This window comes from Atractosteus spatula, chromosome 9, assembly GCF_055471065.1.
Source record: "Atractosteus spatula isolate fAtrSpa1 chromosome 9, fAtrSpa1.hap1, whole genome shotgun sequence".
Taxonomy (NCBI): domain Eukaryota; kingdom Metazoa; phylum Chordata; class Actinopteri; order Semionotiformes; family Lepisosteidae; genus Atractosteus; species Atractosteus spatula.
Window position 1 is genome coordinate 20816116 of NC_142714.1, and position 23730 is coordinate 20839845.

Sequence of the window (23730 nt, forward strand, 5' to 3'; positions counted from 1 at the left end):
CCCTTCACTATACTGGGGCATCGGGACCCACATAGACTGCAGGGTGAGCACCCCCTGCTAGTCCCACTTCCACCTCTTCCAGCAGCAACCTTTTTTTCTCCCATCCAGGTACTGACCAGACTCACACCTGCTTAGCTTCAGTGGGCTGCCAGTTGTGAGTTGCAGGGCGATATGGCTGCTGGCTACTGCTGGAATTTGTGAATTCCCCTACCCGCTGGATTTCAACTTAATCCACCTCAGCCTCTCAGATATAACAAAACACTTGGAAAGCTGCACTAATGGAGCAATGTGTAAACTTCCAGCCTGTTGAAGGTACGTGTCAAGTGAGGCTGAGAGTTTTTCTTAGAAGGAAAGTCTTATAGAAAAGCGAGCCTGTTCTACTGCAGCGATCCAATTTATTGGCTAACAAATGGATGTAGCAAAAGCGTTTAGAACAAAGAACACTGCAAGGCGATGGGACTAATCACACTTTCTTTAATTGCAAAAAAAAAGATTGAAACTGTATCAAAATTCTAAACATCCTGTAGTTATAAATTAACAATTCGGAACAAGCAGTCTGAAGAGAATCAGACCAGGATTATAAATCAGCAACTTCCTATTTACAGACCAGTGTTGTTATACAGAAAAATAATCAGAGCACGTGGGAATAGGGATAGTGTTTGTGAAGACTCTGTAGACACTCACTCAATGCTACTTCTTCCTGTGCTCTTGTAAATTCTGTTTGTTACAGTCAGAAGATCCTTGAAATAGGACAGACAAATAGGATTTCGACACTGGGGAGAAGGGCCTCTTACCGTTTATTTCCAAAGAAATCTTCCCTTTCAGATACTGCTAGGTACTGTGTACACTTCTCCTTTCTTCCCTAAAAAGATTAGAACTGTATCGACACAGCACCACACACCGATGGGGTAATAAGAGAAAAGGTGGATGTAAACTATAGAAGAGGAAAGGGAACCAAATGTATGAAAAAAAATGAAAAGACTAAAGTGTAACATTAAAAATATCTACCAAAGTGAAGCCTTAGACAAAAGAAAACACATGACTTTCAAGTAGCCTCATACCAGTCAGGATGACATGTTAGGCAACTCATTTCTAAACAATACATGTGCAGCTGCACATTTATTGAATCTTTGAATTGTGCAGTTTTCGAAACATTCAAACCAACTGTACTGCAAAATGACATGCAATGAATGAGTAAAAATACTGAACCTGAATGACACTGAACGATAGGTGTTTGACTTTCTCTGGAGAATTAAATGAAGTCGCAGAGCTATCATTGACGATACTGCCAGATTTGCTACGTCCAGTTATGCTCTAAGTGATGCTCCAAGCAAGATGAGCCACTGCCTTTCTCCTTATCTCCCCATACAGGTCTGTGGGAGGCTAAAAAGAGGATACTGCATCTTGCTAAAGTGAGGTGCAGGTCACATGCCTATTGATCATGACATGCTTGTAAGATTAAGAATTTCTTATCTTGGATTAATAAATTACAGTCAGTGTTTCATTGAAAAATCGCCCCAAGGACACCTCAAGGTCTTCTTTGTTAGTTCCAGCTGAGCTCTAAATTCCTCAGTTGAATATTACTCAGCTTGCTAAACTGAACAATTCTGGTGCTTTTAAACAAGAGGATATTTAAGAACTACTACAATTCCTGCCAGCCCTGCAGATCACCGGCTGTCCAATTCTGAAGATCTTGATAAAATGCCTTAAGATCCATCCTGCCAGCCATGTTTTTCCAATACCCTGCTCAAGAAAACAAATCTCAGTTTACCTGTCCATTCCTTGATTTATTTTATAGTATTCCTTTAAAAAACTGCCTCAGTTCATGGAGTGGATTAGTGTTAAAAGGGAGCTGAGTAGAAATCAGGTGTTTGCACACCTAAGTACAGAATCCAGTACTGTGAAGCTGAAAAGCAGCAATCTAAGTGAACTATCTGAACAGAACCCAACAGCCTAAACATCCTCATAGTCACTATCTTACCTCACGAAGCTTAAAATGAGGAAAAGCAAATGACTGTGCAGAAATCCACCTGACTGGTAATTAAACACACACTGGCAGGATGGCCAAGGCAGTGGGTATAGGGATCAAGTGGTCAGCTCCAGCGCTTCACTGTGCAGAAATGACACACAGGCAATCACACAATTAACCACTGGTTTCAACCACGGAGAACCTGAAATAAGACACCAAGGCCAGCGACACAAAAGGAGCAAATGACAAGAAATAATTAAATGTCCCAGGAAATGTGATAAGAGAAAATGAGAGTGCTCAAACTACAGCTACTAAGCTGTAGTTAAGCATCTGGATATTGTAGGCTCATAAGAAAATACCAATGCATTTTATGCCTTTATGTCCAACCGTTAAGATATTGAACGGATATAAAATGATCTTACATATGCAGTCACACAAAAACCTTATTTTGGGTATTGGACGTGATAAAACAATTTCAAATTCCTTTCAAAAGAACAATTCTCACACTTTTTTAAACATGGCAGAGCAATCAGAAAACCTCTCGGCTAGACATATCCACTGTAAAACAGCTATTGAAACGGAATACAGAAATGTGTTCGCAAGGTCATTTAAACTTTTTTTTCAGATTTCATTTGGTCTGAGCTACTACACCAGCCCAACCAATTCAAGAGCTGTGCCTAGGAGTGAGATGAAATCTTTCTTAAAGCATTTTTGTACATATTGCCGTTGAGAGCAAGCACATTTACAAAACCCTAAAAATAATTTAGAATCAGGCAAGTGATAGAGGGAATTACATTGCAAGGTGATGATGAGGGCTTGAGATGGAAAGCCGTTAATCCATGCCCATCCTCCCTTCCATTCTTACCCGCCTCCCCCACCCCCCCAAAAAAGAATTCCTCCAGTCCAGTCCAGGAACAGACAAAAAAAAATCTCAGAACCCCAAATGTCCCAGAAGTCCGCAGGAGACTGTGCAGAAGGCAGGGAGGTGAGGGCGCCCATCCTGCTAGATGTAGAACTGGTGTAGTGCCAGCTGATCCATGAAAGGCCGCACCAGGTTGTCAGTAGCGAAGTAGAAGACCAGGCCAAAAGTTATGGAGATTGGCAGGGCTGGCAGGGCCTTCTTGAAGATGGCGAGGAGCAGCAACGTCAGGCACAAGCCCTGGGGAAGCAGGGATAATCCGTTATTCACTTCTGAAATGCCCATCTGAAATCTTTCGCTTACGTTCAAGTGCAAGAACAGATAGGAACAGCCACTGCCAATGCTGCCGTTTCCCTGAAATCAGACTGAAACAGAACAGGGATAACATCCCGCTGTCGGAAGTACAGAGGTGGACACAACACTGCTTTCTATAAAATAGAAAGTCTCAAAAGCTGAGGAATTATTGGATAACAAATGGCGAAAGCATCTACCCATGAACCTTAAAAAGAATGAAAACAGCTCCTTTAAAAAAAAGGAACTAGAACCTTTGTAAATAAAATGTTCTGCTTTTGGGATGAGCTCCTCCATTATAACAGAAAGTTTGAGTACCTTGTATGTGTGCCATGTTATGATGGATATTAATATTTATGTCCCCAGAATAAGCTGAAGAATATCTTGACCAAATGTATATGCATAATATTTAAAACACAGTATGTAGTTTTATAGCACTGCACTGGCTGGGGACGGCAGAGGATTCTCTCTCTTTGTGATTTCAGAGATTTTACATAATCAATGACAACAAATACATTTCTAGCTATAGATAGCAACAGATATATTTAGGGAGCAAGACAGAATGCATTCTCAGAAAGCTTTTGACAAAGCTCCACACAAAGCATTCTTGCACTGAGAGCTGCAGGAATTCAAGATCATTTATACATTTGGATTAATGACTGTTAAATGGGCAGAAGACAGACAGTACTTATAACAGGAGCTAACTCTGACCGGAGTGAGGGCACTAGTGGAGTACTGCTACTATTCCCATTTTATACCACTGATTTAATCTCTGTTACAATAAGAAAAAGTGTCAGGCCTACAATGATACAAAAGTAGGTGGAGAAGCAAAAACTATTTCAACAATGCAAGTGATACAGGGAGACAGACAGACACTATTCAGGGAAGGCAAATAAACTATAATATGGATAATTGCAATGTTGTATGTGCGGGTAACAGGAATGTTAGATTTTAAATAGGATGGTGCTGAGACAAAAGAAACAATACACAGAGAAAAAAATAGGAATTTTTGTTGACTCATCACTTTGCTGAGGTCCACAGTGCAGTGAAGAAACAAAAGGCCAACAATATCCATACACAGACAACGCCTACCATTTAAAAAAAGATGTTTAAAATGATACAATCCCACCAGTGAGCCTGGAAACGTGTTTTCAGTTCTGCTCACAACTTTACAAGACAAATAATCGCTGCTCTACAGGCAGTACAACCGAGAGCAACACGACTAGCTCTTCAAGGCATGAAAATGTTACATTTAGACAAGCCTGGAATGCGGAAGATTATTTGGAGTCTTGATTCACGAGGCAGGATTCACGAGCGAATCCACGGACTGTCTCTCAGGATCCCAGCCACCGCGAGGACTTGTGAACACCAATGTGGAAATGAAGGTTAGGGTAAAACGGAGATCTCCTCTCGCGAGCGCACCAGCCCGGCGCGAGGCAGGATACTCACGATCAGAATGGCCACGAAGCAGGCCAGCGTGGTGTTCCAGTCCCCGCTGGCCGTGGCCGAGGCCTTGCCCACCAGCACGCTGTAGAAGATGAAGTCCCCCAGGCCCAGCTTCACACCCCCTGGAAGACAAAGCGTGTCGGCATCACCCACACCCAGCTCTGTACCGGCCCTCGGAGAACTCTCACATCCCAGCTTCTGCGGGGTACTTGTGTGCTCTGGCTAGGGAATATAGGAGAAGCTCAAGAGGCCTTTAAATGCCCACACATTAGAGCTTGAGAAATGAACCAATTCTTTTTCAAAATAAAGTAAGACGCTTTCCTAACAATGTTTAAGTCACCATCCCCATGAAGTTGGGAAGATGTAAAGAAAAGAACCCCCCCCCCCAAAAAAAAAGATGAGGATACATTTCAAAGCAGGTTAAGGCAGTTGTGAACAAATTGCTTTGCAAGAAGCACTATTTGTATCCTTAGCCTGAGCAAACAGCAAGTCCCACTGAAATAGGGAACCATAACAAACATTACAGCCTCTCAGCTTAATCATAGCCCAGGGAGGGGTTTTACCCAATATTTGGGCTTTTAAGTACAGACAGAGATAAGAGCCTAGTTATTTCCACAAATTAAGAGTTCTTAATCTTTTATTACCAACTGTCCTTTCTGTGCCAGGACTCCACCCCTCTGCATAAGGCTTTACATTCCACAGTTTGGGAATATGCAAGAGTGCACAGGCCCCTCAGAAGCCCAGACCTGTGAGGAAGTCACTCCTTTCATTTGCAAGCTCATTTGATTCCTGTAAGTCACGGCACAGCTCTACGCCTTCTGAACTAAAACAGGGAGTTTCATACCCCAGTGTGAACCAGGTACCCCACAGGTATACAGGTATCCCACAATGAAAACTAAAGGAAAAATAATTCATTTTCAGATTAAAATAGTAGGATTTGTGGAAAATCAATGGGAACAGCAGAAGCTCTGTAATTTATTACTTTTACTGGGGAATGCATTGAGATATTTTTGAATTAGAGAAGCAGTCGTGTTTTGTATGTTGTACGAGAGGTAAATTTTTCACTGGCTATTTCATAACAACACCTGCTTCATAATTTGATCAAGGGACTGAATACACTCTTTGCTTAACTGAACTTCAATGAAATTGTTAAAATCCTATTTTGACCTGAACTGGAAAGAAAGTTTATTAACTCTCCATATCTAGGGATTTAAAGAAAAAATACTGAAAAATAGCATGGATTAATTATGACTAGCACATAAACAACTGTGGTGGACTATTTCAAGTATTCTGAGCACAGTGTTTTATTTTTTTTTGTAATGAATTGATTTAACATTTCACAATAGCACTAACTACAGTAACTGATACACCTAAACAAGCGATTATACCTCAGCACCCAACAGCACATGCTAACCTTGGTGCACTCCTGGCAGCATGTTGAACACATGACTGGAGAAGATCTAGCTAGCTCTCTCAGAGCAGAGATTTTTCTTCCACGAAGGAGAAAGTGTTTTAAAAACATCCAAACACTTGCAGCTCTTCTTAAATACTGCTGCATCCTGTCCTTGTCGGCAGATTTGTTTCTTCTGCATTAATGGTTCTTTTCAAACACTTTGCTGTTACATTTTAAAATGTTTTGGCTAGCTGGACTGCAATATTCTTCAAGTTTTAGCTTAACCTGAGTGTGAAAGTGAGTGAAGAGGGAAGAGTGAAACTTTGAGGGAACCTATCTTTATTCAACTCATTTATTCTCCGTGTCTTGAACTGTACGTTCATGAGTATTTACAATCAAAGCAACATACAGCCATCATAATAAAGAGAAGGTCGATCATAAAGTGTGTTTAACACATGCGAGACCTTCTAAGCTTCAGAGGAAAACTTGGGTTCTGTTTTAAGACAATGTTAATGAAGCTTAACATAAACTACAAAAATGTGTTTTTGTTTAAATTACATTTGATGCAGCCATGAATTTAGTAACAAGGATATTGGACATCTTCTTTAGTATCCATTGTTTATACAAATGAACTTACAGTTTACAACAGAAGTGAGGAGACTGGTTTGTATTTTTAATTAGCTTTGGCTAGTGCAAGTTTTAAATATTAAATCACGGCTAAAATCCAATACCTGAGAATAGTAACACTATAGATATGAGTTTCCATAAAAGCCTGGCTATTGTCTGTAGGGGGTAAGTTATTTCAAGGTGTACTTATTACAACATTTATCTCCCACTCTAGAAGAAACTTAATCAGGGTACTTCCAGGATTCTTTTTTGAAGGATTTTTTCCCCACAATTATTCTATTATAAATCCACACAATCTGGGATTGTCAAACTCAAGTCAATAATAATAATAAGTCTAAAAACCACGCTGCTGCACCCAGGAGAGAATGTACACAGGAAGTGCCGATGAACTCCTCCAACCTGCCCACCTTTGAGCTTCAGCGCCAAGGAAACCACAAGCCCAGAAGAATCTGGATGACTACATCCACCATTACCCTTGCCAACACTCTGCTAGTTGCGCTCTGCTGCTTAAGGAATCCTGGTCACAGCGACTCATGTCGGCTAGTCACCTGGCTCGAACCCGTGACACCTGCATTATGGTGCTCAACCTGCAATTACTTCCCCCCTCCTGAATGAAGAGGCCCATTGGCCCCAGTAAGGCAAGCCTAGCCTGCTGACTCCTGACAAGCCTCCACTGTGTACACAGGCCTCCAGCCAGGAACTGAGAAAGTGACCATTTCAATCCTGGGGTGAAGCTCTCACCTCGGATAGAATTTACTGACGCACAGAAATACAGTTGAAAATTTACAGCCTGGTGGACAAAATGGTAGTCCAACAGTCACATTTAGGATGAAAAGGTGCATGACTGAGAAACAAATTCAAACACAATTAAGAAACACAAATGAAAACAGCATTAGGCACTTTCTGTACACAGCAATCGCCATCCCCTTCGTGGGAACACGACTCGGAAGTCCACTCAAAAAGGATGTGCTGTGCATAAGCCTGCATTGCTCCTGATGTGAAAGGGGCGTCTGACCAAACCACATGTGAATGCAAGCATGGGTCAGGGATGAGTTAATATTGTCACGGTAAGAAATGTGTGTAGCAGCCGAGTGAACCTGTTGCTATCCCAGCATCACTTACTCTCCTCCGCATCATCGGTCTGGATGGCCGGTGGTCGGGCAGGTGGCATCTCCTGGGCATATCGACGGGACTCTTCAGTGGACTCCATGTGCCCGTGCGAATCATTCTGGTGCTCCATCCAGTTTGGGGAAAAACCCCCGTCATCTTCATTCTCTTGAACCTGAGCGGGGGTTGCTGTGAGAAGAAGGGGAGCCATCATTACAATTTCCCATTTGCTTCCTAATTTGTAATTTTCCCCAAGTCGGATTGTTCCACATCTATCCGCCACTAAACAGAAAGAACTATTCAGTCTGCTCCTCTGGCCCTCTTTGCTGTTCAGGTCTCTCTGGGAAAGACTATTTCAACTGTGGCCACAGTAACCAGGAGGAAGTGTTTTATTTAAAGGGGTTGACTGCGATCAAACAGGTAATCACATTTACCTGCATACCAACCCTTAAAGCAATGACTCACCTTGATCATCCAGTTCTGAGGAATTCGGTTCTTCCTTTTTCTTAGCCTGTGATTCACCATCTGCCATGCCCACCAGCCACACCATGGTCGCTAATCAGAAAATACAGTAAAATTGTCACTGCAGAGCTCTCTTAACAGTGCATGCTTAGTAAGTGCCACCTTGGCACTTCCAAATTACAGCCAGGTATAAAACCAACCCAGTACATTGCAGTTGAGGACCAGCTATGAGAGCTCAAGAAATGTCTAAACCATTTATCTTTTCAATTAACTTATGCAATAAGAATATTATCAATACTATGGCCTTTTTCTGAACAGTCTTTTTAAAAATGACTCAATTTTAATAACATTAAGCCCTTTTATGATAAACACTTGATCAGAAATTGCATTGTAGTTCCATTTTGAAAGCGGTAACTGAAAATGTGACAATTTCACGGGCACATTTGTGCTTGAGAGAATGATGTAATTTGTATGCATAACCAGCCTGTAGAAAGTGCAGAGTTTACCTTACTTAAGAAATTGATAAGAAAATGTTTTAATATGTTCACCTAGGACTTGGCAGTGAGCCCCTAAATTTGTCAACTTTGGCACACATTTGCACCTGGAAATTAAATAGCTCAGAGCCTATCATATAAGTTAAGTTAAAAACATAATATACAGTTTATCATGTTAGACACTTTACTTTTCTGGAGGCTTGTACAAGCGATTCAGGTATAAATACCGCTTTAAATAGTGCAGCAGTGACCAAGTCTTCCTCTTTATCTGCTTCTCTTTAAACCCTGGCAAGTCATGTAATAAGTAGTGTTTATATCATTCAAAGAGTGAAGTGATCAGGAACACATTGACGAGCTAAACTGCAAAACCAAACTCTCCTTAGCCTTTCAAGTACATGCCTGGAAAGACCCTCATCGTGACCCTAATTGTGCCCTAGGGCATCACAAGCTATGAAGAAGCAGTATCTGATGGATCAAGTCTCATTTACCGATGAGAACTCTTCTTACTCTCACTTAAAGGTTGAACGAACACCCATAAGGACATAAGAAAGGCTACAAATGAGAGGAAGTGAGTTGACCCATTTTTCCACCCTATGAATAAACACAGTCAAACATGTATAAGTCATCTTGTCATGAGCTGTACAAACACTTCAGACCCAATCTGTTTTTGCCTGCATTATCTCAGTGAGTGGTTTCTCAAGTTCCACATGGACACCCACTCACTGGTAATGTGATGCCAGAGCAGAAATCATGTATTCTGAGTCTACTGACCTCTCTCAATGTGCTTCACCGTAGCCCTCAAGACACAATAACATGCTCATATAGCTACAGAACTGACCACAAGCAGCTAGCACAAGCAACCAGGGACACAAATGCGCACATGAAAACATATCTGAAAATGTTCTTTCCAAGAGTGGGCAGTCCCTTGTCCTTAATTTCAATGTCAGCTACAGTAGTATCTGCAATACTGTCAAGGATCTTTGTAAGTCATGGACAAGATATTCTTAAACAGACCTATTAAAGAAGGAAACCAATATTATAGAGATTTGCATTTCTGGGCACCAAACAGCATCTAAAAATAAACTGTAAATTCAGGATGAGTCAGTCCTTCTGTGTATCTGTAGGTCTTATTTAGGTCTATTCCTTTCAGCCATGACATAATACTTGATTTTTGCGAGGTATTCATTTTCGATCATTTGTGCTGTTGGCAAATGTGGCGCTAAGCTGTGTCGCTGAAAGCTCCAGAGGAGGAACTTGAGTAACACTCAAGTATTAGCGCGCGCTGTATCGACGTAGCTAGGTACATAGGCTGCGTATTTGACACAAACTCATTTTATTAAAACAGAAAATATGAAAACCTGTCTCAAGCTTTCTAAAAAACAATTAAGTAAGTTACAGATGAAAAATTTACTTAATTTACCTAATTATTCAATTTTTAATGCCCAATTTTTCAGCGCACACAACAAATCTCCAGGGTCATCTGGCGTACCACCTGGGGGCGCTCCGCATACCACAGTTTGAGGACCACTGGCCTAAGCCTAAGCCTAAGCCTAACTCACAGGAGTAAATGAGGGCCGGGAAGATGGGTTCATTCCTCTCCTGTGCTGTCTCCACCAGCATTCTCAGGGGACCCTTCGGGCACAGCACTGCGATCAGGTCTGCGGATGGGTAGGGAGAAAGGGCAGAGTGAGCACAGAGTTAGCTTTTTCCACAGCTCCTCCTCAGAAATACATCAGCGCACTAAATCGCAAACCTTCCACTCTCCTCAGCCCTCTAAGTACGGGCCTGGGTAGACCCGTCACATTTTAAGAATTATTTTCCAAAGCACGCCTTATGTGTTTCAATTTTACGGCAATTCTTCAGTAACAATACAAAGAACTGAGGTGAGCTTTTAGAGGTTCACTAAACATTTCTGTAGAAAGAATAAAATTCTCATGTTTCAATACCATGTCAGTGTATTCCAGACACAACCTACTGAAATAGAGGCTACCTTCACCATGAAACCTATTCAAAGATTTTAGTTTTCAAGTCCCTAAAGAAAAATTCAAAATAAACTTTAGTACACCCCTCTCAACATAATACACATTCTACAATAGATTTTGTTTTCTGTGAACTCTTTTTTCTTATGTACAGCCTGACCTCCTTAGTTTGGCATACAGGAAACATTTTTTTATGTGTAACCTTTTAGTGTACCTCAGCATTCATAATTATTTTAATTTAGCTCTAAAGACTTTTTGGTTACATCAACATAATTTTGCTGTTCCCAGAGCTATTCCTGTTCCCTAAGTGTTCCTCCAAACCACGTAGCGTGGCAAGTTATCTTATATAAACACGATAAAAACATTGCCAAAACAAACAAACAAAATCAAAGCAGATTAATAACATTTTCAGTGTTTTACACCATCTCCACTGCCACAGACCTCTTAAAAAAACATGAATAACCATTTCTGAAAATGTATCAAGTTTGAATTACTGAACACTGATTAGAAAAAAGGCAGGGATGTTTTCATAGCCTGAACATAACCCAAAACACTCAATTAGGGGAAATGGGGAAAAATAGGAAAAAAAAACCCTAATTGCAGACAAAACCTCTTCATTCAACCTCAAAGTGAACTGCTGCTCACAGTATGAAGAGCATATTTACCTACCCATCTACACCAAAGAGCTGAATTATGAAAGTTAAGAAAGTTTTTACTAATGACTATGAACATAAATCCTGTCAATGTGACAAGATTGGGATTATCTGATTAGGGCTCTCAGAGAGATACACTGTCGATCCAATTGGTGATGCCTTGCCTGTCAGGCATTGTGGAGACTGCACAGTTTCACATGAGTAATCTTAGGCGTGTACCAAGGCATTATGGGAGTTGTGGCTGTTGATTTGTGGCACTTGGTACTAGTGATTCCAAACTCTGTTACAGAAAAACAAATGGCAATTCCAAAATTAAAACAAAAAGTCAAAATTGGTTCTTTTGTGACATAAAGAAACTTAAAAGTATACTGAAAAATAGTTACTCTACAGATATTAGTAAAAAAAAATTCTGTTCACTTGGAAAGAAAAATGGATAAATTGACTTCAACCGGACTATGACATTACTGTGCAGGGACCATCGTGAATTGCAAGCTGAGCTCGGAGGAGCTCGGGGGAGGTGAGGCTGGCCTGGGTTTCTGAGGCGGACTTGCCATGGAGGAGAAAAATATGCAGCTCAAAGGGAAAGTGGTGAGAAAAAAGCTCCCTGCCTAGTTAGTGCCCTACAGTGACGAAATAAAGAAAAGTAGTACTTCAATTCAAGGAAGAGAAACCGAGTGTTAGCTCAATGTTGGAGCACTGAACAGGCAGGGCACTGATCCAACCAGAGCGTGAGCTCAATTGGCTGATGAGGGTGCACCACTTTGATCAATTAAAGGGGCTGGGAGACGCATGCGAGTGAGTCTGCAAGGGGTTAGACCGCTGTGTGAAATTCAAGCTGTGTTGAGCTCAGCCCTGGCCTCTCACCGTAGACGGAGATGACGGCCAGGATGAGCCACGCCGTCCACTCGGGGAGGTACTTGATGAAGACCAGGGCCATGAGGGCGCTGATCATGATGAGGTAGGCCTGCTGGAGCCTCAGGGGGCCCTTCCAGTGGATACAGATCATCCCCACCACCCCGAAATTCCAGATGATCACCGCCAGCGTGATGTAGTCCATGCCCACGTTGTAGGTTTTAAACACCTCGCTGCCGACGACACACAGAGCAGTCAGTGCAAGGCAGTCAATGCTTTTGGCTAACTAACCAATGGAGGTTAGCACAGGACTTGACTAAGGAGAGCTGCTTTTTAACCGATTTGTTTCCTACAAATAATGGTTCTACACAGCATCAACAAACAAGTAGAACATGTAGAACAAGCTTATGAAATTCTGGATTTTATTACCACTTTACTACGTTATCTGCTACAAACACAAGAAGGTTACTGGCCAGAACATTAATCATTTACATGCTTTGGAAACCCCAAATTATGTAGCCTAGGGCAGCCACATTCATTATAGAAGGAATGCCAGTACCAGCTTAAACCTTTTTAAAACATTTTTAAAGACAATAATTGAGGTTTCCCACCATTCTAATCAGTAAAATGCCTACTCATAATAATTGTGCTTTTGGTTCCCTTTCAGAAAAAAACCTGATTTACTGCACAATGCTAAAATTATTTAGTGGTGTTGTATAAAACTGAAAAGGAGGTGTTCTCAAACACAGAGGATGGCCATGTGTCAGAACAACTTAGTTTGATCATTTCCAACTGTAGAATCCAGTGGACAGACACGTTTTTAATGTAATTCAGGAATCAGAACGGTCAAATTTAGGGGAGAAAATGTCACCGAACCCGGCGTCCACAGTCTCATGACAAGAACACCCATTCTCATCTGCGGTCCTGCAGTAGCAAAAATGGTACATTGTAGTTTACTGCAAGGAGGAAGAACTAGCTCACCCCAGGTAGATGAAGGAGAAGAAGAAAAGCAGCAACAGGGAAGAGATGATGAGCCAACCGTGGATCACCTGCACAGAGAGCACAACAGGCTGTGAGCAGACCACACTGCCCACAAGAGACACTCAGGCACAGCCCTGTCTCTGCCTGCCAGACCACGACGAGCACGTGCAGAAACACACCACAAACAAAGAAAAGGTCATCGTTTGTGCTAAAGGTGAGTCTGTGTAATAAATGCGAATGTGTTCATAGACAGAACATGCACAATTTCTAACAATAATTTTGAACTTTGCTTTTTCATCATTAATAATGATCTTTATTGAAGTCCAGCAGTAGAAACCCTCCTGTCCTCTGGGTTGAGAAACAGCCCTAACGCCGGCCATTTTCTTTTTGACCCCTACACCCACGACACATCTTTCAGCTGCCATTAAAATGCAATTCTAACATCCAGTTAATGATGCACGGAAATCATGTTGCGCTGAAAAGGTACAGAAATCAGTTTTACTTCACAATATTTTTAAAGGAATTGTTCTCAGATTAGAGCTCATTTTAAAGTTCAAGATGACTTTGCAAAACAACATTCCTCCAAAATGCGGGAGACTTACATTTTTTTTTAATTGATACTGAAAGGCATGAAAAGACATGTTTTTGCTTTCGCTGCTCAATCCATTCTCAGTTTATACTGCTGAACCATGACCAGAAATTTCCTTTAATGGCAGTGTTAACAACCAGTATTACTGAGGCTTTGAATGCTTTTCAGCCGAAAACATTTCCTTTGGGTTTATCACCGCTTTGTGTGGGCTCCGTGAAATTGTCTAGTTTCTCTCTTAAGTGTTGTTCCTCTGACTGTGCCCTGCATTTTGAATGCCACTTGCACAGTGGGCTGGCCAGAAACACAGTAGTACATTCATAGTTTTTTTTTTGTTTCTTTGTTCATTGGAAGGAGTTGGGAAAGGATTGTTTTTTTAATCCCAAACACTGGGAACAGAAAACACAACAATTCAGTGTCTTTTAAGTGTCTGTGCATCCTATACCCTGGAGGTTACTTCTTCCTTTCCTGGCTGTAACAACAGCTGACTGTGTTCAGGAGCTCACAGGGTGCGGAGATCAGGCAGCTGAAATCCTTGTTTTACAGCCTCCAGTGGGGCACCTACAAGTTTGGGTGTGATCATTAAGGGCTCTGTTTAGCATCCAGAATGCTGTTTGTGTCCCAGGATAGCAGAGGAAAAAGGAACAGATGGTGTTTCGATGCATATATTTTGGAGACAAATGTGTTGGTAAAATTCACCTTTCTCAGCCGGTTTGACGGTTGTCTAATATACTCCATATGAGTGGAATTGCAATTTTTAAATCTTCCTTTGAAAATAAAGTCAGAGGGAACACTTAACCAAAATAACGACCCACAGATGACTACTACAAAGTGTTACCATCCCTGTGATGATAGAAGCTACTTACAAAGAAAGGCACAGGACCAGCTAAACCCTGTAGAGAACTGCAAAACTGATAAAGGTCACTTTTCTCAAAGGAGCATTTTAAAAACAATTAGATTTCCTGGTTAGTCTTACTCACTTTTTTTCAGTTTATCTGCAATGCCGACACTTGTCAAGAGGTTTCTCAGAACTACTTCTGATGGAATGGCATTCCGATAATAGAGAAGAACAGGCCACTCCATCTAAATTAGTGGTTCATCAGCTTATTGGGTACACATCCATCAGCTCACTGTGTAGCAAAGTCCTTGCTGGCAAGCTTCAGAAAGTTGGAGTCTCCCTCACCTTGTAGCAGCGGTACTTGTAGAGCACAACCAGCAGCAGGGTCATGACGACGATGACACTGATCATGATGGCTGCGTTGAGGATGGAGTTCAGAGCTCGCTGCCCCACTGTCTCCGTCTCCTCGGGGAAAGGGGTGTAGATTCTGGAAGGGTACGGACAGCACAGGGTTAATTCAGCTGCCTGACGAAAATAAGATGCAATGTCCACACGGTTCTCAGACAAAAATAAGCTTATTGATCCTACAGACCTGCTACTACTGCTGAATTTGATTTCTAAATCCATTTTTTTCATTTGACAAAAGCAGAAACCCATTTATGACCACATGCAAGTATAAAATAAGAGTAGATGATCTATAAAACTTACCACATATTAATAATGATCAAGGTTCGTGATCATACAAATACTTCAAGTAGCACAGATCAGATACAAAGTAAAGAGTACAGCTTTTAACATTCAACAGACCTCAAACCAGTTTTCATAAGTACTCACTGAGTGACGAAAAATAATTATATGCTTTTGGTAATATATTTTGCAGAAAAATACATGTTAAAGGTTTTATTGCTACCCTATGGTAAAATTAAAGACCATTCTTTACATGCAAGGTTTCACATTTCACTTTCCTGTAGTGTTTTGGCACAGTACTGTGAATGACTTATAATTTCAGATGCATCTATCTTGAGGACTACAATATACTCCATGTTAGTGCACTGTTGTTGAGCACTCAGTAGTGCTGTTAACATCACTTCTGTGTGAGCCTGTCTCACTTGGACAACACAAACAAAAGTGAAGCTTCATGGGCTCACAAATCCAATAAATGCAGGTCTAAACGCACACTCACCCGTGTCTTTTCAAATACTCCAGACTTGTGTCTCACTTTCAAGAAAACTGCTTGAAAGACTAAGCTTGGCCATGTGTATCATTGTGTGCAGGGCTAACTGCAACATGGCAGTGAAGCTCCCAAAAGTGGCTCTAACTATAATGGTGCTCATCAGAGTGCAGCTTGAGCTTGATTATTCAGATATTGCTGGTTTGCATGTGGACTACATCATAATCCACCTGTGACAGAGACTGCCCGAGTAGCAGGACACTTTCGTCTGTGTCTTAGTGCCACCAGGGTCAGAGGTGGTTAGCTAGTTATGATTTTTCCAACTGTGCCATCATGCCAAATCTCTGAAAGGTTATGGTGTTTTACCATCTGGGCCTTTCTTGGGTGACATCACATCTTTTCTTCATTCCTGTTTATGTTGTTACTGTGTTTTTGTCAGACTAGTTGCACTGTAAACAGCAAGACTTCCCATCGCGCAGTGCAGAAACAGATGGAAATTATACTGAAGTTATCTCACTGCACAAACAAGAAGATGCATAAATGTTGAGAAATTGTGAATTTTACAGGTTTCATTTTGTAGTTAACTGAAATACAAGACTAACCGCAGAACCTAACCTTAAGGTGCTTTGATGACATAAGATCAACACAAAGCCCAAACCATAATATGGAGTTTGCACAATAATAGAATGAATTTTGAAATGAATTCAAACCTTCAAATGCGTTACAAGCTGTTGCCTCCACCTAGTGGATCTCTGTTGGAACTACACCTTTTGTACATATAACAGGAGTACATTCGTATGAGTGTAACTGCATAAGTAACATAAATCTATTGCCTATCCCCACAAACCTTCACCCTCATCTGCATTCTGCGCCTGACCCAACGTTCTGGACAGCTCCCAAACAAAAGGAGACACAGACATCTGTATAAACCAAAGGGCAGCATCACAACGTAGAGTGGTACCTCTGCACTACAGTGCCAAAGACCGGCTATTAGACTCCAATGATGCATTTCAGTAATAGCATTGTGCCTAAGGGAGAGCATGAATACACCATGAGAAGAGTACACTGAATTTATACACAGACAGAAAGGAATGGGCACTGCAGCAACACTAGTCCAAAGAGTATACCAGCCTGCTGGACCTTAAGTGTTTATGTTCCTTGCTGTTCAGCAAGAGCATGCCAGCTTGAGCAATAGGTGGATTTTGCAAAAAAAAAGTCATACTTCCTTCCTGCCCTGTCGAAAGTTTTAAAAAAAACAACCAAAAAAGGCTGCGTGACAAAAAAATCACAGCAGTTGCCAATAGGGGAAGTAAAATGATTATTTTGCCTGAAATCAACCAAACATGAACCCATCTTACCAATTCATGTGAGACAGCAGAGCTACCTTCTGCACCATCCTCAACCAAACATGATCATGGCAAATGTGAGACATACATGAAGGTAAGGGATTTACAGCATTGCTGCTGAGATACTTATTTTTTAAATATACAAGAAGTTTTGCATGTCCAGAGTTTTCATAAAAAAGGACATTTACAAGAAAAAAAGCTAAATGCATCCTGACTGCTCATCCCTGGAGTCTGCAATATAATTGTTCTGAGTAGTAAATGACAATTAGGAGGAACCTGAAAAGGACTGGTATTGTCAGATACAGTAATCAGATGGAGTAGTGCCTGTTTCAAACACAGAGGAAAATAAATGTGTATATTGCTAAGAATACAGTGCTGGAAAAAGCAAGAGTGTCATTCTTGGGCGGAGCAGTGGCACTGTGGCTAAGGATCTGCGCCTGTGGCTGGAAGGTTGCTGGTTCAAATCCCACGGCCGGCAGAGAAATCCTACTCCGTTGGGCCCTTAGCTCCAGGTGCGCCGTATAAATGGCTGACCCTGCGCTCTGACCCCAAGCTTCTCTCTCTCCATCTGTGTGCCTGTGTGTCTCATGGAGAGCAAGCTGGGGTATGCGAAAAGAAAAATTCCTAATGCAAGAAATTGTATATGGCTAATAAAGTGATCTTATCTTATCTTTAGTCTGAATTACTTAAGATTTCCAGACATTTTTCATCACCCATCAAAGAGATAAGTCTAATCACACTGCATTACGTGTAGAGAGCTCTAAAAGTGACAGGAGCTCAACATTCCTGTAAGTGTTGTATTGATTACACAGCAGCCATGCCAGCACCACAGGGGAAACTGATTCAAAATAGTTTCTAATCTGGTTCCCCGTGATGAGAGTAAAACAGATCGCTGTCTTCTGATTTTGTACACTGGAAAATCAGAGAAATCTCCCTGTCCTGGGGTGTCTACATGTGACTTCAGAATGACTGTTTAACTTCTTAAGCAGCTCCTGCTTAATCAGCCAGACCCCAGCCTGCACCCACACATCATAAAAGTATAAAAGTTCTCAAAGGCAGACCCCCCTACTCACAGCTGGCCGTCCTTCTGCGTGTAGAAGCTGACAGACTTGATGGTTGCCACCACCACTACCATGCAGAGGGTGACGGGCACGAACAGCATGATGACGTGCTTGGCCCCGTACTTCAGGGTCAGCTCCTCGTCTTCATCTTCCTCGCTCTCCACGGGCTGGGAGGGCCGCGAGGAGGGGGGCTGCCCGTTGAGCTCGGCTTCGCCCCCCTCGGTCCTCCAGCGTGGCTCTCCGCCCTCGCTCTGCTGGGAGAGAGCAGAGTCAGGAGGCATGAGGATCCACAGGGCTCCATCCTGTCACACACACTGCCAGCTGAGCCAACAGGCAGCGCTCTCCTGTGGGACACCAGCGGCCCCCAAACCCCAATCCTGCTTCACACATGGATAAAAATATAAATGCATGTTTAAATATTTTAATAAAGTGACACACAAAACTCTTATTTTAACTCAAGATGAAATCTACAGTTAGTGGGAGAGCAGGAGCTTTATTCAGAACTAGAGGCGCGTCCTGCACTAACTACGTCATGGGCCATCAGCTGCCAGCTAAAAGTGATTGCGCCATAACTAAACTAGCTTGGAAAAAAAGTTAGCCATCGGAAAAATGGCGGGCACAAGGAGAGATAGGGACTAATTTAGAAACTACTGCAGTGGGTGTGAGAAAAGAAAAAGGAAGCAGAAGAGGGAGGATGCAAATGTGGCCCTTGAAGGGGCTTCGGAAAGATTCGCTGTAAAAACCAGGAGCGAAGAAGAAACAGACATGGGTGGTGAGATCTCGACGACAACAAGGATGCTGGCGTTGAGACACCTGAAGGCACGGATAGCATTAGCAACGACGGCGATTAGTAGTTACGTTCTGTTCTGTGTGTCTGTTTGCGCAGGCCAATTAGGGAGCTATTTCATCACCTCAACACTGCTCCCTGCCGCCACCACTACACACAAGAACCCCCCCACCCTGGGCCCCGCGACACCCATCCCACCCTGGGCCCCAACCACCCCTTGCGACAGCCCTGCCTGTGGCACACAGCACTGGCTCCATGTGCCTTTACAATACAGCTAATAAGACCAACAAAGTTCCTTGCACGCTCACATAATTCTATGGAATCTTACCATTTTTGTATTTTTTGGGTGAATTCTTACAAAGATTCAGACTCACAGCGTTAACAGGAGTTGCTCACATTCAATTACCGATTACTGTATAGCGAGCTGCTGAATATGGCCAACAGTGGCTCCCCCCCCAACATAAATAAACTGATATATATTCACATACACACACTTTTAAATTCTGTAAAAGAAACTGATTGCCACTTCGCAACCAGTAATCTTAATATCTTGAATGCTAATCTCAATATTTTGAATCTTAATATATAACATGAGGACTCTGGTTCAGCAACATCAGATGCAGGAAACATTTTAACAAGTTTCTTAACACATGAACTCAAACGTTTGTGAGTTTTCGTTCAAGGTATTTTGATCAACTCAGATCAGCCTCTGTATTGCTGGAGCAAAGTGCCGATTCTGCACAGAGAAAGACACGCCAGAACAAGTGCTGACAGAATGCGGTCAATCCAGACTGCAGACTACTGTGTCCTTGTAACAGCCTTGCTCATACGAGCACTTTAATCACGTGCCTACAGGTGCAAAAATCAAAGACAGGGTGGATCATAACAATTCAAGTTAAACGTCTTTTCTCAAGGTAAATGGACCTTACTAGCATCTTCTGAAGGAAATGAGATATAAATGGTCCTAATTAAGTCATGGAGATGGAAGGGATTACCTTGACAGGTGTGGCCTGGACAAGAGTTAATTGTTATTTTGACCCATAAAACATTGCAACCATGTGCTCTTAACACACACCCTATCCTGGAGGAGTGTCTCTTTTATTAAGGATGTGGTGTGGCAGGATAATAGGAAAATATTCTCTCAGGAGCTTCAGAACAGCTATGTTAACTACAAAGATCTTATTATTGGCTATGCATACTTTATGACTACAGAAGTTTACTTGGATTATTTAAATAACTTTAATCAGGGCGCAGCAGCAGCTGTAAAACTATTTCAGTCTTAGATAAAAGGGGTATTTTTCCCAATAAATTAAATCAAACAGAAACTAAGCTGGGGCAAACAAATCACAAGACCCCCTAGGCTCACCAGTAATACAGAATGGATATGACTGAGGTCTTCATAGCATTAAATTAAATAAAGGAAGTTCTAAATCAGAAGACATGACCATAACATTTGTAGAATGTATTTCATATCACTCCCTGTTTTAATTCTAAAGGTTTTATGTTCTTAGCCGTGGAATAACCTTGAATAAGGTCTCCTGAAACCTTCAAGGGGAATTTTTAGACTCACTACAGCAAGAACTATAACTGCGTCACAGAAGGCATTCTTTCACATTAGGTCTTTGTTATATAACTAACCCTGTCCTTAGTACTATTTACTAATTATAATTGATTATAATTAAGATATTACCTAGTCCTGTGCCTGATTGGCAATGATGATCTGCCTGGGTGAAGTCTGTTCTAAATACTGTAGCACCCACACCCTTTTGCAAAAATATGGCAATAGCAACTAGAAAATCATACCCTCTACAAACCACTGTGCCTAAAATAAGACTTAATTAAAACGTAATTAAAAATCTTAAGACCTCAACGATAATTTATATTAATTGCAAATATAAGGTTCACACCATGCTCTTCATTAGATGTAATTAGCTTATTTTATTCATGTGATGACTCACAGTGGGCTACAATTAACAAATAATCCAGTGATTTCGTTTAAAAAACACCCAATTCATTTTGAGTTGTGAATATTTCTTTCCTCCGTCACATATTCACAAACTACACTGCACTCTCCCTAAGGCCACACTAATTCCAAGACGAAGTCAAATCAACAACCCATGCTCTTCCCGGCTCTGCTTTATGTCCTACCACTGTAATAATTTTTATCATCACAAATTTATAGCAGGCCTATGGCAGTTGCTTTTATCCGAGGGAGTTACATAATCAGATTTGCACCACGGAATACGAATTTCATACGAAACCATAACCAAGTTGTAACTTGTGTGCATGAGAAATTCAGACAACGCCTCCACTGGTGTTCTCTACCAATACATCCAACATTGTTATTAACACAGCTGAGTTTGGGTGAGAAGAAACCCAGCCTGTCATTTAGAACTATGAGAATATGAGAATATTCAGAAACCTGATCACAACAGCTCCAGGTCAACTATACAATAGCAGCCAATATGAAGTGTTGCATGAGCTGATCCATCATATCAACTAATCTAACATTCATTGACACCTTTAACTCTTTAACACTTGTTCATCTCTTCACACCCCTAAAGTTAAAAGGCTACTTTCTGTTCTTATAAATTTAGATCTATCCGGATTGATAACTTACAAGCAAAATGGCTAAAATGGCAGTACAATATCACAGCAGAATTGTGTTTCTGTACAGAGGAGAAATGAGTGAAAAGAGTTATCACCATCAAATACAGACACACTTAAATGACAGTGTGTGTATTAATCATCAACAAAATATCAAGCTTCAGTGTGCAGCAATTCCAAAAAGCACGTTTCTATATTCGGTACGTTTCTTCAATCTGGTAATGATTTATGTTCTATAATCACCAGGACTGCATCATGTCTGGCCACCTTTCTGTGTCTCCTCAAGACCCACCTGTTCACGGCTCATTTCTGTATTTCTCATCTGTTATACACTGCATGGCTTGGCTGAGTTAAATTTTAAATTCTAAACTTTCTGTATACAGTATATAAAACTGACATAATGCAATTTTCCCTATTCAATAATTGTTTTGATAGATACCTTTGATAAACATGTCAGCTAAAATAACTATTTTTATTTACAGAGAATAAGCTGGATATTGAAGGATCTACTATATAACCCGAGGGAAATTTCTACATTCGTGTGCTTAAAGCTATGATCCCTACCACATTGTTCCGATGGCCATCCGTGAAGTCGTCTGAAAGCTGCTCATGCAGCACGCTCGCCAGATTTTCAGCCATCTGGAAAATCCTTTGCTTCCTCCCCACTCATACAAATCTCCGATCCCGGCACCTGACGGGAGAAAAACAGTTATTTCCAGTGGGTTTTGAGGCAGGAAAGGTACAAGGAAGCAGGAATATCCCTGATTTGCAAGCGCTTTCATGTCTCACAGTTTGTATACATCGCATACAAACCGTGCAAGGCACAAAGAAAGGTGTGCAGACAAAAAATATATGTGCGTACCTGCATTTCCATGAACGTGAAAGGAACAGACCAAAATCAAAGAGACAACAGGCGTCAAGTGCCTCAATGCTTCTCGAAAGGTGAAATATTTGCGAGGCCTGGGTGATAAGTCTCATTTTAACATGCGTCTTGCTTACTGTTGTCCAGTTAGGTTTAGAAATCCTCACAGAAAATAAATATAAACAGGAATAAAACATAATTAATGCTTGTATTTGTTAAAGGGGGAAGTCCAAATCCGAGTAGCAAAGTGACTGTCCTATAGCATAAGAAAAGTAATTATTAACCGCATCGCTCACGACGGGGTAAATGATGAAGAGTCGGGATGGAACGAGGCAGAACATTTAAATTATCATGCAAAACCTCAAGACGTATAGGATCTATAGCACAGCACCAATGATGCTTCATAGATTTGCCCGATATGAAGATCTAAATTAGGGAAAAAAAACTTGGTTCCTGGGAAACTCGTCGTCAAAAGGGAGGTAATCATTTCATAAATATGAAAATACTACGCGCTATTTAGCTAGATGAATTATGCTTATGGTAATATAAATCCAAACTTTATAAGCCGAACAAATGGTTTGTTTCGTTACATTACCGTCTTTCGGAAAAGACTCAAAGAAAATCAAATGCTAGCAAGACTACTGGAGTTACTCCGTCGGTATTCCTCGTCAATTCACACAATAATAATGAAACTAGGGAATTATACTTCTCTTTGAGAGTATCTTTCTTTTCTAACCTTTGATTAGTCTTACGTAGTAAGATTAATACCTTAAATACTTTTTCTCTTCGGGATTCTTGAACTTTGGATGCGAATCACTTTATTTTCCCCTCCTGTGCTGCGGTTCTCCTGTTTTCTTTCTCACACACCTAACACTATTCGGGAAGTCACAAACCATCCGGCTGCGACATTTCCGGTTTAGATTGGAGAGGAAGTGTGTCATTGTGTAGTCTTTTAACCATATTTTTGTGTTCAGTATGTAGCTCCAGTATGCAGAGGTGTTGTACAGTAGTATGTTATTCGTTATTGGTTATTATGCTGCAGAACAACAAACAACTTACGTTAAATCCTCTTTGCAGTCCCGATAATTAATGACGATAATACGAGTAGAACGAGAAAGACTTGTATTTTGAACATGACAGTTAGTTCAGAAGCTTATTAAAACCAAACAGAGAAATATGAAGTCGAAAGAAGAGAGAAATAAAGTACTCAAAATCGTGGCGGTATTTAACACAAGTTTCATATGCAAACATGCAGGAATGTTTGAATCTTTGCGCCACTGTGAATCTATCCTTCAAGGT

At 41.2% G+C, this 23730-nt stretch overlaps 1 protein-coding gene across 2 annotated transcripts; it reads right to left on the bottom strand.

Annotated features, from left to right (window-relative positions):
• Positions 1 to 458: 458 nt before the first annotated feature.
• psen1 (presenilin 1) lies at positions 459 to 23320 on the bottom strand. 2 transcript variants are annotated; one of them, XM_088925107.1, is made up of 11 exons: positions 23200 to 23320; positions 22134 to 22260; positions 18188 to 18429; positions 14943 to 15084; positions 13174 to 13241; positions 12205 to 12425; positions 10268 to 10366; positions 8218 to 8307; positions 7768 to 7941; positions 4629 to 4747; positions 459 to 3128 (listed from the first exon to the last, which is right to left on the bottom strand). In XM_088925107.1, exons 2-11 carry the CDS (start codon positions 22206 to 22208, stop codon positions 2973 to 2975), a joined length of 1386 nt encoding a protein of 461 aa, XP_088781233.1. In that variant the 5' UTR covers positions 22209 to 22260; positions 23200 to 23320; the 3' UTR covers positions 459 to 2972. The 2 variants fall into 2 exon arrangements, with proteins under 2 accessions (XP_088781233.1, XP_088781234.1); XM_088925108.1 differs by having other exon boundaries at positions 18188 to 18426; positions 23200 to 23318.
• Positions 23321 to 23730: the final 410 nt, after the last annotated feature.

Coding starts and splice junctions, on each gene's coding strand:
- psen1 (XM_088925107.1), bottom strand. CDS start 22,208: ATGGCTGAAAATCTGGCGAGCGTGCTGCATGAGCAGCTTTCAGACGAC. Junction 15,085..18,187: donor ACGCAGAAGGACGGCCAGCT/GTGAGTAGGGGG, acceptor GTACCCTTCCAG/AATCTACACCCCTTTCCCCG. Junction 8,308..10,267: donor CCCGGCCCTCATTTACTCCT/GTGAGTTAGGCT, acceptor TTTTCTGATTAG/CGACCATGGTGTGGCTGGTG.